At 43.0% G+C, this 15,839-nt stretch overlaps 4 protein-coding genes and 1 non-coding gene across 5 annotated transcripts; 3 read left to right on the forward strand and 2 right to left on the reverse strand.

The window, feature by feature from the left end:
- Nucleotides 1-539: 539 nt before the first annotated feature.
- Nucleotides 540-1,225, reverse strand: LOC144700003 (heavy metal-associated isoprenylated plant protein 39-like). The gene is made up of 3 exons (XM_078571366.1): nucleotides 1,113-1,225; nucleotides 925-1,012; nucleotides 540-791 (listed from the first exon to the last, which is right to left on the reverse strand). Exons 1-3 carry the CDS (start codon nucleotides 1,119-1,121, stop codon nucleotides 643-645), a joined length of 246 nt encoding a protein of 81 aa, XP_078427492.1. The 5' UTR covers nucleotides 1,122-1,225; the 3' UTR covers nucleotides 540-642.
- Nucleotides 1,226-1,611: 386 nt separating this feature from the next.
- Nucleotides 1,612-7,680, forward strand: LOC144700001 (uncharacterized). The gene is made up of 8 exons (XM_078571363.1): nucleotides 1,612-1,665; nucleotides 1,775-1,851; nucleotides 1,961-2,135; nucleotides 2,298-2,809; nucleotides 3,922-4,114; nucleotides 4,191-4,255; nucleotides 4,330-4,540; nucleotides 7,187-7,680. Exons 3-8 carry the CDS (start codon nucleotides 1,965-1,967, stop codon nucleotides 7,529-7,531), a joined length of 1,497 nt encoding a protein of 498 aa, XP_078427489.1. The 5' UTR covers nucleotides 1,612-1,665; nucleotides 1,775-1,851; nucleotides 1,961-1,964; the 3' UTR covers nucleotides 7,532-7,680.
- Nucleotides 7,681-8,109: 429 nt separating this feature from the next.
- LOC144700000 (putative LRR receptor-like serine/threonine-protein kinase At1g63430) lies at nucleotides 8,110-11,962 on the forward strand. The gene is made up of 13 exons (XM_078571362.1): nucleotides 8,110-8,997; nucleotides 9,088-9,226; nucleotides 9,360-9,431; nucleotides 9,513-9,656; nucleotides 9,736-9,852; nucleotides 9,923-10,027; nucleotides 10,112-10,176; nucleotides 10,259-10,510; nucleotides 10,597-10,802; nucleotides 10,882-11,014; nucleotides 11,091-11,248; nucleotides 11,320-11,517; nucleotides 11,608-11,962. Exons 1-13 carry the CDS (start codon nucleotides 8,922-8,924, stop codon nucleotides 11,851-11,853), a joined length of 1,911 nt encoding a protein of 636 aa, XP_078427488.1. The 5' UTR covers nucleotides 8,110-8,921; the 3' UTR covers nucleotides 11,854-11,962.
- Nucleotides 11,963-11,966: 4 nt separating this feature from the next.
- TRNAH-GUG (transfer RNA histidin (anticodon GUG)) lies at nucleotides 11,967-12,038 on the forward strand. The gene has a single exon. It is a non-coding gene; the product is annotated as a tRNA-His (tRNA).
- Nucleotides 12,039-12,778: 740 nt separating this feature from the next.
- LOC144700002 (RNA-binding NOB1-like protein) lies at nucleotides 12,779-15,432 on the reverse strand. The gene is made up of 5 exons (XM_078571365.1): nucleotides 15,037-15,432; nucleotides 13,920-14,670; nucleotides 13,660-13,828; nucleotides 13,272-13,400; nucleotides 12,779-12,985 (listed from the first exon to the last, which is right to left on the reverse strand). The coding sequence occupies exons 1-5, from the start codon at nucleotides 15,323-15,325 to the stop codon at nucleotides 12,845-12,847; spliced, it is 1,479 nt and encodes a 492-aa protein (XP_078427491.1). The 5' UTR covers nucleotides 15,326-15,432; the 3' UTR covers nucleotides 12,779-12,844.
- Nucleotides 15,433-15,839: the final 407 nt, after the last annotated feature.

Raw genomic sequence — 15,839 nt, forward strand, 5'->3', positions numbered from 1 at the left:
ACAAATCCGTCTGATATCTGATATCAGACCCCGTCCTTGATTTTTTCAGGATACCGGATATCGAATGTCCGATACCAGATATCGGAGGGATATTGGACGGACATTCCGTATGTTAGTATTTAATTTAATGGGCTGACTTAACAATTGTAACATATTACTTAGTAAACTAGCCATATGAAAATAACCCATGACCTAACAATTTTAAAGATTTTAAAAATATATTTAACTAATAATCAATGTGTAAGGAGCTTAAATTATTAAAAGATTAGTTCCTGAAACTTGCCTTATGATTTACTAAAAAAATCTGAAATGGAATGAGTCAATCCCTACACATGATCCATTTTCATTAGAGAGGGACTGCTCTAAGTAGGGTCTGACGGGCCCGATCTGGTCCAGAATTTTATCAAAGATCTAAGTCTAACATAATGTTCAGTCTGGTCCCCGTACAGTATTGTTGATTAGTCAATGTCAATATCAAAGTCAAAGAAGAAAAATGAAAGAAAAAAAACTACTATCACAAGGAATTTAGGAGGAAGGAGGGCAGAACCGTGGCATATTTTATTTTTTAAATTGTGCGGTGAAGACAAAGGGTAATGCTGAAAGAGTAATTCCTGGGGAAGGAGATTACTGTGTTATTTCTTATCATCCTTTTTTTTCTTCTTTGGCTGGACCAGCTGACACAATTTCCACTGATCCGAACTTCTTCAACTTCTTGGCTACCTCCACGACATCGATCTTTCCAATGATGGTGACCTTGCTTTCCTTGAGATCCGCTGCGATCGAATCGACTCCTAATACAACGAAAATAACGACTCAAAGGAGATCGTTGAATAATTCAAAATCACCAGTAACTGATCTCTGTTATTGATCCAGAAGAAGACAAAAGGAAGCGCGACAAGAGACTAATCTTAACCATTTCGGTACCATAAATTGCAGCGACGGTTTCAATTGTTTTCTGCTTAGACGTCTCGTCCATCATTCCAGGAACCTTAACGATCAGCTTCAGCTCCGCCTGATAGCAAACGAGGAAATCAAAAGTAACAGATCATCGCTTCGCAGATCTAAAAATATATAATCGATCGCGAAGAAATCAAGCTATGATTAGTACTCACCTGAGACATCGCCGCGGAATCTGTTTCATTTCCATCTCCCCCCGAAGAACGCTGTATTTATACCGTGACTGAAATTGTTGCCATGTTCCGCCGGAGCAGCTTAACGTCCGCCTCTGAAAAGTCAAACCAAAGTCCCAAAACGTGGACCATATTAAACCTACTTTAAAAGGATAACGAACAGGTGAACGTGCACGGAGCCCCTACCGTTCATCCCGCATCGGACGGTCCTTAAGCCTCTTCGGGGCGGACGATGAAAGAAGCTGTTATGGTGTTCCGCTAGAGCAGATTACTACCGCAGGAAAAGAGTCAAACCGACGACCAATTCGAGTAAAGAAGGACCACATTAAGACGTGATTCAAAAAGATGACGAACAGGTGACCGCGCAAGGAGTATCCACCGGTCATTCTTCATCGGACGGTCAATAGAAATCGAAATCTCCACTGTTGTGCAGTAATATTCTTGCTTCGTGGCCGACGATGCCATGACAGAGCCATGCGTGGCTCAGTGGAGAGCAGAGGAGCAGGTCGGAGATGTTCAGATTGCGACGAAGAAGGTGATTGCATGCAATTTCCTCTAGTTTCTTCTATTTTCGCTTGCGTGATTCGCGATCGGAGACCTCTCTGCTAAGGAATTCAACACAGATCTCTTCTGGTATGGTGTAGTTCTTCACGAGGATTCCTGAGAAAGATCCTCGTTCATCGCTGAATGAGCGAAAATTCCCGAAGAACGCGAACCGCGAGTAAGATCCGAGTAATCCGAGTTTTCAGTTTGATCTTAGTTTCTTAATTTTGGTGGATTTCTGATGAATTCCATGCCTAAATTTGATTTGGATTTCGAGTTGAGAATAGAAGCATGCCGGAGCGGAATTTTGCCCTAACTTCGGAGCTTTTCCGGCGGTTCGGTCGGACGAAGAAGATCGACGGTTCATGTTCTTCAGTTTTCCCGAGCTCCTACACACCGCCTCAGCTGCTCTTCTGCATCGTTCTCGCTCTAGCCTTCGTCTCCTCCTGCTGGATAACCATTGTACGTCTTCTGCTGAAAAATCTGAACTGAAAACGGACTTAATATGCATCAAGATCATCATTAATCTCATCCATTTCTTTTTGCGTTGCAATTCATCGATTATTCTCTGATTTCAATCCTCCGCGGAGTGTAACTGATTCATGTTAATTCTCATCCTGCCAGGCAATGATGAGAAGAAACACGGAAGAAACGGCGAAAGCGGAAACAATCACGAGATCGCCGCCATGGCCGCCATTGATCTGCTCTGAAGGTCACCTCTGCCGTGCAACGCCGCCATCATTTCCCTTCAAGATCCAGAAGCCTCTGTCCACGTGTCCATTCTACTACCGTTGGATTCACGAGGATCTCCGGCCATGGCGGGCCACGGGGATCACGAAGGAGATGGTGGAGCGGGCCCGGAGGACGGCCAGCTTTCGCCTGGTGATTATCAGCGGTCGGATCTACATCGAACGGTACAGGAAGTCCTTCCAGAGCAGAGACGTCTTCACCATCTGGGGAATTCTCCAGCTTCTGAGGAGGTACCCTGACCGGGTGCCCGACCTTGACCTGATGTTTGACTGCGTTGACTGGCCGGTCATTCGAAAGACCGCGGCGGCGCCGCCGCCTCTCTTCCGCTACTGCGGCGACGACTCAACTCTGGACATCGTCTTCCCCGACTGGTCTTTCTGGGGCTGGTACGTCATTTCTACTGCTCTCTGGTTGATCTTGCATTGGTTTTTTTAGCGATGATTGAATTCTAGAAGTAGGCAATGTAGAGATCAAGAACATTTAAATCGTAGCGTTAGGAACAGTTGCCTTGAATCAGGGATGGTCTTTTTTGAGTATCTCTTCGCACAATCAGAGATCAAGAACATATTAGCGATGTTCTTTTTTTCGTCTCTCTCTCTCTCTCGTTTTTCATCTCGTTATCATTATCTGTCGTTTCTCAAATCTCTTCGCTCTCGTTTCTCATCTTTCTCGCTCTTATTGCTCGTCTATCTCTCTCTTATCTCTCTCGTTTTACGTTTCTCTGTCGTCTCTTATCTCTCTCTCGTTTCTCTTTCGTTGCTCATCTCTCTCTTATCTCTCGCCTTTCACGTTTCTCTCTCTCTCTCTCTCCCTTTTCTGTTTCTTTCACGTTTCACTCTTTCTCTCTCTCTCTCTTATCTCTCTTTCTCGTCTCTCTTATCTCTCTCTCCTTTTTCTGTTTCTTTCACGTTTCACTCTCATCTCTCTCATCTCTCTCTCCTTTACGTGTATCTCTCTCTTTCACCCTTATCTCTCTCTCCGTCTATCTTATTTCTCTCTTCCTCGTCTCTCTTATCTCTCTCTTTCTCGTCTCTCTTATCTCTCTCTTTTGCGTTCTCTCTCTATCTTTCTCGTCCCTCTTATCTCTCTCTTTCGCGTCCCTCTTATCTCTCTCTTTTTCGCTCTCTTATCTCCCTTGCAAGTTTCTCTCTCTCGCTCCCTTATCAATTTCTCTCTCTGTGTCTTATCTATTTCTCATTTTTTTCTCTCTTTCTCCCACTTATCTCTCTGTTTCTCGTCTCTCCCTCTTCTGTCGATCTTTCTCGTTTCGTTGAAAGGGTCAAGGGGGTTATCTCCAAGGAAACTGGACTGTCTCTTATTTATCCTCTTTACTCCATAAATTATATCGTCATCTTTAATTAAAACTCACACTAAATTCAATATATTAATCCCTAAACCGTCGAAGATGAATCAAATTCCTAGTGATTAAGTGATAGCTAATACTCTACGACAATTAATTTAATTTATACTCCCGTGACAGATTAGGATTTCTTTGCAGGCCGGAGATCAATATACGGCCATGGGAGACTTTGCTGGAGGAGATCTTGGAGGGAAATGCGAAGACGAAGTGGGCTGACAGGGAGCCTTACGCGTACTGGAAGGGGAACCCTTACGTCGCAGAAACACGACAAGATCTTCTTCGCTGCAACGTGTCTGCTGCTCATGACTGGAAAGCTCGGATTTACGCTCAGGTAATAATAAATTATTTACTACTAGATTGCATGTTGCGAAACGAATGATTATTTGAATTTTGAGGCGACGATGCAGGATTGGAGAGGGGAGACGCTACGTGGGTTCAAGGGATCCAACCTAGCCCGTCAGTGTCTACACAGGTGACGAGGCCGTTGACGATGACGTTCTCGATGACGTTCTTGATGAGAATTGGGTGTGTTTTGTTGTGGAACAGGTACAAGATTTATATAGAAGGTTCGGCTTGGTCGGTGAGCGAGAAGTATATCTTGGCGTGCGACTCGCTTACGTTATTGGTGAAGCCGCGGTATTACGACTTCTTCTCGCGGGGTCTATTTCCGGGGCAGCACTACTGGCCTGTCAGAGACGACGACAAGTGCCGTTCTATCGAGTTCGCCGTCCGATGGGGTAACGCGCACCAACAGAAGGTACCCTCTCTCTCTCTCTCTCTCTCTCTCTCTCTCTCTCTCTCTCTCTCTCTCTCTCTCTCTCTTCTTTCTGGGCGTTCCTCTATCTCCAATCTCTCTTTCTCTATCATGAGTCATTTGTTTGTCTTTCACTCGTTCTCTCTCTATCGTGAGTCATTTGTTTTTCACTCGTTCTCTCTCTATCATGAGTCATTTGTTTTTCACTCGTTCTCTCTCTATCATGAGTCATTGCCACTCGTTGGTCTTTCACTCGTTCTCTCTCTATTACGAGTCATTTGTTTTTCACTCGTTCTCTCTCTATCATGAGTCATTTGTTTTTCTCTCGTTCTTTCTTCTATTTATTTATCAGGGGTTGAATCACTAAATGTCACTAACTTTCCCCGTTGCTCTCCGTATGTCATGTCACCGTATGTCACAAAATTTTGAAAATTATCACGGTGTGTCACGAGGCTTGGCCGCCGGTGACGTGGACGATGACATAGGTGCCACGGGTGAAGCCGAGCCTTGTCATCGGCCATGTCATCGTCCACGTCACCAGAAGCGAAGTAGGGGCTCCGATTCTGGCGCTTTTGGCGATTTTGGCTGGATCTTGGCGATTTGGGTGGATCAAGAAGACGAAGAAGATTTCCGGACGATTTGGGTGGATCTCTGCGGTAAGATTTCGCCCGTTTTTTTTTTGTCTTGGATTTCTTTCTGCGATTGATCGCTGAGAAATGAAGAATTGGGGATACAGGTGGAGAAAGATTGTTGGGTAAGAGAGAAGCAGATGCGGTGAGATTGATGCAGGTATAGTTGTATAAAGATGATAAGAAGAGGATTGATAGAAGAGGATAAGAAAGATGGATAGAAAGATAAATGGATTCCCTTTCTTCTTCCTCTTCTCCTTCTTCTTTTCTTCCTCTTCTCCTTCTTCTTATTTTCTTCCTCTTCTTCTCCTTCTTCTCCCGATCAAAATCTTCCGATCAAAATCCTCGTAACACTCTTTTGATCGCAATCTTCTTTTTCTTCTGTTCACGGTGCTCACCAAAGAAAGGGTTTCGATCAAAAAAATCGCTATCGAAATCCCCATTCTCAGATTCACGATGAAGAATAGGGGATATAACATCCTCGATTCTTCATTTCTCAGCGATCAATTGCAGAAAGAAATCCAAGACAAAAAAAAAAAAACGGCGAAATCTTCTTCGTCTTCTTGATCCACCCAAATCGCCAAGATCCAGCCAAAATCGCCAAAAGCGCCAGAATCGGAGCCCCTACTTCGCTTCTGGTGACGTGGACGATGACATGGCCGATGACAAGGCTCGGCTTCACCCGTGGCACCTATGTCATCGTCCACGTCACCGGCGGCCAAGCCTCGTGACACACCGTGATAATTTTCAAATGACATTCGGTGAGCAACGGGGAAAGTTCGTGACATTTGGTGATTCAACCCCTATTTATCATGAGTCATTTGTCTTTCACGCGTTCTTTCTTTTTATAATTTATCTATCATGAGTCATTTGTCTTTCTCGCGTTCTCTCTCTCTCTCTCTCTATCACGAGTCATTTGTCTTTCACACGTCCTCTCACTCTCTCATGGGTCATCTCTATTTTTCTCATTCGTGCTTGGTCCTGCCCGCTCTCTCTCTCTCATGGGTCATCTCTCTCTCTTTCTTTCTCATTGCTACCCCATCCGTCGCTCTCTCTCTTTCTTTCTCATTGGCACCCCATCCGTCGCTCTCTCTCTCTCACACACACACATTTGCGCTATTTGCACATCTCTCTCTGTCATGGGATTTGTCTCTTGAATTCGTGCTTCGTTTCGCTCCCTCACGTGACACTTTGTTTTTCAATCGTGTTCTCTCACTCATTAATGGTGGATAAAAGATTCAACGCTCTCATGATGAGCATTAAGGGAATCTAGATACGCATTAACTCGGAAGTTGCGTAGAAGCCTCCGATCTTATCCGGCGGATGGAGACCTGATGGCTCTACCGTGTTGAAAATCTAACCCGAATCTTCCTTAAATTTAAATAGCGCACTCATTAGTGTCATTTATTCCACAATACACCCAGTTTTCTTCGCAGTCACAATCATAGAGTCAGTCTTTGCAGCTTGACTCCAAAATATCTATTTTGTTATCTTCTCTCTTTTGCTCTCATAATTTCTGTCCTCTCTCTCTATGTGGTCCATCTCTCGCACTGGATCTCTTTTCTTCTCCCGATCTCTCTCTCTTCTCGTCTGCGCTCTCGACCTCTCGTCATGTCTTTTGCGTCTCTTTTTTTCTCTCTCTCCTCTTTCGCACTCAGTCAATCAATGTTTCTCTCTCTCTCTTCCCTCCGCACTCAGTCACTGACTCACTGTTTGTTTCTCTCTCTCCTCTTTCTCAGTCATTCACTCTTTTTTCCTCTCGTAGTCTCTTACTCTCTCTCTCTTCTTTTCCTCTCTTACTCTTCTCTTTCTCTCACTCTCTATTCCTCGCGTTTCTCTCTCTTTCCCTCTCTCACTCTCTCTTCTCTTTCTCTCTTGCTCCTTTCATTATATCTCGTCTCTTTCTTTCTCTCTTCACCTCTCTTCCTTTTTCTCTCTCCTTTGTGGTGAACACGCTCTTTCTCCTTGACTTTCCTTTCACCTGCGGCACCGTCATCTCTCTCTCTCTCTCTCTAACCAGGCGCAGGAGATGGGAAAAGAGGGGAGCAAGTTCGCGGCGGAGCAGCTGAAGATGGAGCGCGTCTACGACTACATGCTCCACCTGCTAACCGAGTACGCGAAGCTGCTGCGGTTTCAACCCAGCAAGCCGGGGGGGGCGGAAGAGTACTGTCCCGAGCGGATGATCTGCAACTCGACGGGAGTGGAGAAGGCGTTCATGGCGGAGTCCTTGGTCGAAGCTCCCTCCGCGGCCGAGCCCTGCCTTCTTCCCCCGCCCTTCTCCCCCGCAGAACTGGAGCGACTCGCCGCGAGAAAGCCCATGCCGGCGAACCCGGGCGCGCGCCGGGGGAAGACCCATCGAGGATGATTCTCGAAGTTATGGACTTGTGAATTATGATCGTGGATGGAGGAGAAGGTTTATCTCCCATCATGTAGACGTGGGATTCATCTCTCTCTCTCTCTCTCTCTCTCTATATATATATATATATATATATATGTGACTTTAGTTTCTCTCTCCTCCCTGTGAGTTATGGTGAAATATTAAATCACCGGATGACTTTTGTGGGCGTCCGCCCGAGAGAAACACTGCGCCTCGTTCTCTCCCTTCGCCTCTCTCTATCTTTACATCTCTCTCAGCCTCTCTCTGTCTTTCTATCTCTATACTTCTCTCTCTGTCTCTCTCCCTCTCTGTCTTTCTTTTATTTATCTCTTTCTTTCTCTCTTCTGTCTAGCTGTCTCTTTGCTTTTCTTTTATGTATCCATCTCTCTCTCTCTGCTTTTCTTTTATTTATCTATCTTTCTCTCTCTGCTCTTCTTTTATTTATCTATCTTTCTCTCTCTGCTTTTCTTTTATTCATCTATATTTCTCTCTCTGCTTTCCATTTATTTATCCATATTTCTTTCTTCTGTCTCTCTCTCTCTCTCTCTTTCTCTCTATTTATTTTTCTCTTACGTCTCTTTCTCTATCGCTATCGCTCTCTCCTGTCTATTTCTCTATCTCTATCTTTCACTCTTCTATATCTCTTTCTGTGTCTCTCTCTCTCCTATGTCTCTTTCTCTATCTCTATCTTTCACTCTTCTATCTCCTTCTGTGTCTCTCTCTCCTATGTCTCTTTCTCTACTCTATCTTCCACTCTTCTATCTCTATCTATATTTCTTTCTCTCTCTGATTTTCTTTGATTTATCCATCCTTCTCTCTGCATTTCTTTTATTTATCTTTCTTTCTTTCTCTTTCTCTCTATTTATTTCTTCTCTTACGTCTCTATCTCTATCTCTCTCTCCTTTGTCTATTTCTCTATCTCTATATGTCCCTCTTCTGTCTCTGTCTCTCTATCTCTTTCTCTCATCTGTCACTCTCTCTCTCTACCTGTATCTCTATCTTTCTCTCTTCGGTCTCTATCTGTACCTTTCGCTTCTGTCGCTCTCTATCTCTATCTCTATCTCTCTCTCCTCGCTTCCGTCTCTCTCAAACTACCGCTCTTGCTCGCTCGCTAGCTTTCACAATCACTGTTGCGGCGGAGCAAAGGATGAGGTCAATCTCTTTTGATCTCTTCCCGTCGTTCTCGCGAGGCTACTGCTGACCTGTGGGCGCGAAAATTTGGTGCCCGCTGCCGGATTTTTCCGCCATGGAAGATTTCAATTCTCGGACTTGGAGGTGGCGGCTGTTAATTTCGACGTACTTGCCAAGATCTGCGCTTTCTCTCTAGTTTTCCATGTTTTCTGTGATTCACCTACCGTCGCCTTCCCGATAGAGGTTAATGTTGATGGGGATTCGGTGGCTGCTGTTCGGACTTCTGTTCTTGCCTTGTTGTCAGTCTGCGATCGACGAAGAAGGTGAGGTTTTTTTGGTTTTTCCAGATCTAGGTTGTTGATTCTCGCTCGCGGTTGTGGGGGAATTTGACCTGGGAGGTTTTTTTTTCGCAGTTTTTGCTCTGAAACAGTTCAAGAAAGCGATCTTCGAAGATCCGAGCTCCCGTTTATCTGATTGGGATCCGGATGAAGACGATCCGTGCAGCTGGACCGGCATTATCTGCTCCGGGAACGGCGATCATGTCATCTCTTTGTAAGTTTTTGATTTCTCGCAATCCCTAAGAATGAAGCAAAAATCTGTGAAGAACAGCTTTTTTTCTGAACGTTTTCTACAATACAGATCAAATACAAACATATTCTCATAGCTCCGGAGGCTTCTTTTTCAGGAACGTCTCGAATTCGTCCTTGGAAGGGTTCCTCGCTCCCGAACTCGGCTCGCTCTTGTTCCTCGAAGAATTGTAAATACGATTCATTGCTTCAATCTTTAAGTATCCATATTTCTGCGCAGATTCTGATCCATTTGGCGAATTCTTGTTCAGAATTCTACGAGGAAACTCGTTCCGCGGCGTCATTCCAAGAGAAATTGGTAAGCTGAAGAGGCTGACGGCACTGGATCTGAGCAGAAATCGGTTCTCTGGTCCCATTCCCCAAGAAATAAAAAACTTGGACAAAATCACTAAAATGTACCTGATCAACACCTTTCTCTTGCGCGTTTCTGGCTTTTGTTCTCGATCGTTCCTCATTGAAAATCGTTCTTTTTAGCAATCTTCGGGCCAACGCTCTGACCGGGAAGATCCCAGTTGAGATTTGGAATTTCTCGAACCTGGTTGAACTTCGATTAGACAAGAACAAGCTTGACGGATCTATTTCTTCTGTCCTGTAAGTGATCATCCATTGCTTAATTTCCAGACTTGTTTACATTATTAATTTTTGTTCATCCTCGCATTAGACATGAAGGCTCAAGACTGTGTCTCTCACGGCAGCTTGAATTTCTAAACATCTCGTACAATTTTCTCGTTGGGAAAGTCCCTTCTTGCCTCAGCTATCTTCCAAGGTTTAAAATATACACCAAGACTGTTGGCTAATTCTCCTATTTCCGTCAAATTGGTTCCAAGAAATAATTTTCTTTCTAATACAGAGATGGTTTCCAAGGAAATTGCATGCAGGAGGAATCCGTCCTTCAGCGCTCAGCACAGCAATGCGGTACTTCTTGTTCTTTATTTGTGTAAAAGCTTAATTTTACCGATTAAGTTTTATAATAATAAAGTTTTAACAATTTATGCAGCCAAACACCAAGAAGAGACTTACAGTGGGAGTAAATTGACAGAAGGAAGGCCGATCGAAGAGAAGTTGGACCGTGGGAAATCTGGGCAACCCGTGTGGCTTTTAATTCTAGAGATTTTCACTGGTGTTGTTGTCGCTGCGTTCATGATAATGTCAATTTACACGGCCATTAGAAAATTCAAAGCCAAGTCTTTGCTAATAGCCCGCTGGAAGAAAACAATAAAATCAAGAGATTCAATGCTCATGTCACTCGGTAAGTTAGCTGTTATTCTCGTAACATTTGTCTCTCTTGTTTGAATCAATGGAATAATAACTAAGCTAGTAACTTCTTTTGTTTAGATGGCGCCTTGATCAAACATGCACCGGCGTTTAGTCGACAGCAGCTTGAAATTGCTTGTGAAGACTTTAGCAACATCATCGGTTCTTCCCCGGATATCATACTCTATAAAGGAATCATGAAGGATGGTCCTGAAATTGCAGTTATATCTCTCATCGCCTCGATAAATGACTGGGAACCCTGCCATGAACTTCTTTTTCAAAAAAAGGTACATCCCCGGAAAAAATTTAAAAGTTTTTGAGACAGCTTTTAGAAGTAATAATCAAACGACCAATTTCTATCTTCAGGTGGCAGACTTGGCTCGAACAAACCATGAGAATGTTTCAAAGGTGATCGGTTATTGTAGAGAGGACTGTCCTTTCACAAGGATGCTCGTCTTTGAGTATGCATCAAACGGAACTCTATACGAACATCTTCATTGTAAGGAAACTTGGCATAATCAAAAGTTAGTTTTTTTTTAAAAGGCCGATTGATTTACTGTTGATCTTCACATCAGACGGCGAAGGTAGCCAGTTATATTGGACCAAAAGAATGAGAATTGCAATTGGTATTGCAAGAGGGCTCAGGCACCTGCATAACGAGCTGCAACCGCCTTTTATTATTTCTGACCTAAATTCAGGTTCAGTTTATCTTACCGAGGATTTCTCTCCCAAGGTAGCAAAATTTCTCTTGTTTCAAATGCTAAATTGAAGGAAATAAACTCCAATTTCCGATTGAACTTGCAGTTAGCGGATATTGAAAGCTGGAGATCGATGATCCCAAAATCAGGGAAAATTGGAGCGGCTTTCCAGCGTTTTCCTGATTCGTCTGAAACGAAGCACGCGGATGTTCGCGAGAACACTATCGCTTTTGGAGTTATGTTGCTTGAAATCGTGAGCGGGAGGCCGCCTTATTGCAAGGATCGAGGAAAGCTCGTCAATTGGGTAAGCCTCGTAGAACAAAAAACAGCACAAAAAATCTTTAAAAATTGAAATTTTGGCGGGTTCCCACAGAATTTTTTTTTGATGGTGAAGGCGGTGGAATACTTGAAGAAACCTGACATGATGTGCCACTTGGTGGATCCTGAGCTGAGGTACTTCAAACACGACGATCTCCGAGTGATATGCAATGCGGTGAATCTCTGCATTCAATCGGAGCCGGCGAAGATACCATCGATGCGGGAGATTTGTGCGATGCTCGAGGATGGGATTGACACTTCTGCGGCGGCTGATCTCAAGGAATCGCCCCTCGCGTGGGCTGAACTTGTCTTGTCCTCTTAATTTTTTGGATTGATCTTCACTCTGTAAATCCCCATGCCTGGCGGTAATTTCCAAATATATCTTGTTCCTAATGGTTCAGTAAATAATTATGAATGAACTTATTCTTCAACATGGTGGCTGTAGTTTAGTGGTGAGAATTCCACGTTGTGGCCGTGGAGACCTGGGCTCGAATCCCAGCAGCCACACTAAGAATATTTTTTTGTGCACGTTAATAGTTGTTTTTACTTTTCATACCTTTATTTATTAATGATGATCTTTTATTTTATACCTTAATTATTAATGATAATTTATTATCTCTTAAGATACTGATATTTTTAACTTCTTATACGTTTATTTATTAGAGAGTATTTATTTTCCCTTTAGATGAAACCAAACCCCTTATCTTACAGTGCACGTAAATAATTGTTTTTACTTTTCATGCCTTTATTTATTAGTGATGACTTTTTTATTTTCTACCTTAATTATCAATGATAATTTATTATCTCTTAAGATAATTATATTTTTTACTTCTTCTACGTTTATTTATCAAAGATTATTTATTTTCTCTTTAGATGAAACCAAACCTCTTATCTTAAGGTACAAAAAAAACTATTTTCTTTTTATAAAAAGTGTACACTCTAATTTATTAATGGTTGTCTTTTACAATTCATACCAGCGCTTTACAGACTCTAATTTCAATGTATCCTCATCAATCTTCTTACTTAGAATGGCGGGTTCCATCATAAATTTTCGTATACCCGAATCAATTATTTCACAAGAACGGCGGATTTTACCAATAATAATCCACCATTTGTTATTTTTCTTGAAATTAGATTGTCCGTCCAAACTCTGCCTTCCCAAGATCTTACTTTACGACCCAAACGTACATAGTGTAACAAGTTGACGGATTTTCCATCAATTTTAACCTCAAGAGCAAGAAAAAAAATTGATCGCCTCAATATTTGTTTAGTAAAAACTAAAACAAAAAAAAACAATATTTCTTCTAGTGACACTAGCGCCGACGCGAGTGGCGCGAGTCATTGGGATTTATTTTACCAGTAAAAACTAGAACAGCCTTGCCCACTGGCGGCTTGACCGGAGCCCTTCTATCAGGCCCATGAGAAAACACGTCCTCAGCACAGAACAAGTCCTCCTGTTCAAAAAAAAGTCAACACCGGTCAGCCAGTGAGATATACAACAAAATTCCTTGTTTTAGTTGCATCCCCGAATAATTTTTATAATAGCCAGTTTTTTGAGACCTTTATTTTTAACTTGTTTCAACACGGGGTTCACCAGAGAGATAAAATAAAAGCGCTAATTTTAACTTGATTGCCAGAGGAATTTTATGACAGCATGTCATGCACAAAAGTCAACGCCAGTCAGACTAGTGTTTATTTGGATTTTATTTTCAGAGTAATTTTTTCAGAACTGTATTTTACCTGTTTCTTGCCGTTTTTCTTCTTCATCATCCCTTTGGGGTAGAGATACTCGCGAGGAATCTGGTCCTCTCGCAGGACCAAGTTCTTGGAGATGCCGTCTCTTCCGCCTTGAGGCATTGGGATGGAAAACTGAATACCCACAAATTTAATAAATCAGTCAGCCCAAAACTAATTGCCATATTTGAAAGAATACTAATTCTCCATCACCAAAGTTAAGATAAAATATTAGTTCATTTGACAATATTAGAAAAATAAAGCGATATTCAGAGGGATTCGATAATCATAACCATTATTATTATTACATTAACCAGAACCAAACAATACAATTATTACCATAATGAGAACCATAATTATGATAAAGATACAATTATTAGTTCATTAGACATACCTTGGTGCCGCGAAGATTGACGCGCGGCCGACGAGATGCCACAACCAGTTCATTTTCACCGACTGTGATCGAGACTTTGCGCATTGTACCGCCATTACCACATTTAGGACAGAATAATCTGCCGATTTCTGACGTTATTTTGTTGCAGGCATGGCATCTTAGCACCCACCTGAATCATGAGAGAGGAAACTTAGATCAAAACGAAGAAACTAGCATAAAAATTAAGTTACCTAGAAAAATAAAGGGGCTAGCAGACAGACCTATGCAACTGCCGTATTTGCATTCCATTAGGTGCCAAAAGTCGAAGACCCATCTGTAGAATAACATTCTGCATCGCAAAATCGGCTGTTACGCAAGCCACGCTGGATTTAGAACCGCAAGTGGGCTCCAAGCTCGAATCCATCACATTCTCTTCCAAGGACATATTCTCGAATCCACTGGAAAGATCTGGCTCACTAATTGTAGTAATTTGTTCGGTAGTATGTGATAAATCTGGAAGATCCGCCTTTTTTCTTGAATTTCTTCTGTGGTAGCCCCGACCAACAGCAGGTTGCCAATCTTCCTCGTTACCCAAATCCTCCCCGTTAGAAGCATCGATTCCCGAAACTAATACCTTGTTGCTCATCTTTTTCTCTTTGATTTGGGTTGACATTGTAGTGATTTTTGGGGGCACCGCTTCTTCAATTTGCTCAGATATTCCAGAATCTTCATCCACGGGGGTGGCATTAAGATTCAGGTCTTTCAGAGGGAGAATTCTAGATTCATTAGCGGCTTGATCCTCGGCCTGTTCAAGAGCTTCCCATTCTTCTATGTTTGGCACATTGGAACCCCAACCGGGCATCTCTGATTCAGGTAAAGATTTGAAATTGACCGATTTTATGGGCGGGGGAGCCCTTTTCAGGTGATCCGTCCCATGAATCTGTGATTCTAAGGTATATGTCAGAGCAATGAGCTTAATGTCGACATCTGATAACGTCTGCAGGTCCCCAGTTTCTCTCGCAAACTCAGCAACTACAAGTAAAAATAAAATAAAATAAAATTTTCAGAGCAATGATCCCAGAAGGGATATTGAATATAAACACCAATTCGTATGAATCAATGCCGATTCCGAAGTAAAAATTTCTGGCGCAATTGAAGAATGACATGGAACCCAGGAAGAAGTTTATAGAAATAAATTACGAACAGGAGTCACGGAACAAAAAAATATCACCTTTCTTCAAAGCACCCGGGGAAAAAAAGATGGACAATACGACGTATCGATACCAATTCCATACGCCAAAAATTATGGGATGATTGAGCATTAACAAAAAACCTAGAAAAATGGGGTTTTTTACAGGAAATTCAGGAACTGAAGAAATTAAGGAATAAAAATATCACCTTTCTTAAGGGCATCAGTGGATGGCTCCATGGTCTCGATTGTGAAGGGCAGGAGAGAGATTCTCTGGCGAGAGACAGGATCCTTCACCTCTTCAAGAGCTTCATGAACGGTCACAAAACGATCGCCTATTCCAGACATATTGGTGCCGTGGACTATAGCATTAGCATCAAGAACGGCGACGGAGACACCGTCGCTGGAGTTGCAGTTGCCGACCGGCTGAGCGGGCGGTTCCCTCTGAAGCATCTGGCTCCATGGAGTCGCAAGGCCGGGCTCTGCAGAGAGCTCCATTACGCGCGGTGAGGACTTCACCAAAACCCTAAATCGCGCATATAACCCACCTCCCTCGTCCCCGCAATTGGGGGGGTCTCGAGTTGGCGACACTTGCGCAGTTGCGCTGTTTGCGCTATTAGAAATTGGATTGCCAAGACGGACGACGGATCGTCGAGGAACGGGACGGTAGTCGGAGAAGGGGTTTCGTTCCGTTCCCTTCTGTAGCAACAGCCAACAGATGGATCTCTCTCTCCCCCTCTCCCCCTCTCTCTCTATATATCTATCTATCTATCTCTGTCTATCTATCTCTCTCCCTCTCTGTCTCTCTCTATATGTCTTTCTATCTATCTCTCCCTCTCTCTATCTCTCTCTATATGTCTTTCTATCTATCTCTCCCTCTCGATCTCTCTCTATATGTCTTTCTATCTATCTCTCCCTCTCTCTATCTCTCTCTCTATGTCTTTCTATCTATCTCTCCCTCTCGATCTCTCTCTATATGTCTTTCTATCTATCTCTCCCTCTCTCTATCTCT

Source organism: Wolffia australiana, chromosome 2 (genome assembly GCF_029677425.1).
Source record: "Wolffia australiana isolate 7733 chromosome 2, ASM2967742v1".
Taxonomy (NCBI): Eukaryota; Viridiplantae; Streptophyta; class Magnoliopsida; order Alismatales; family Araceae; genus Wolffia; species Wolffia australiana.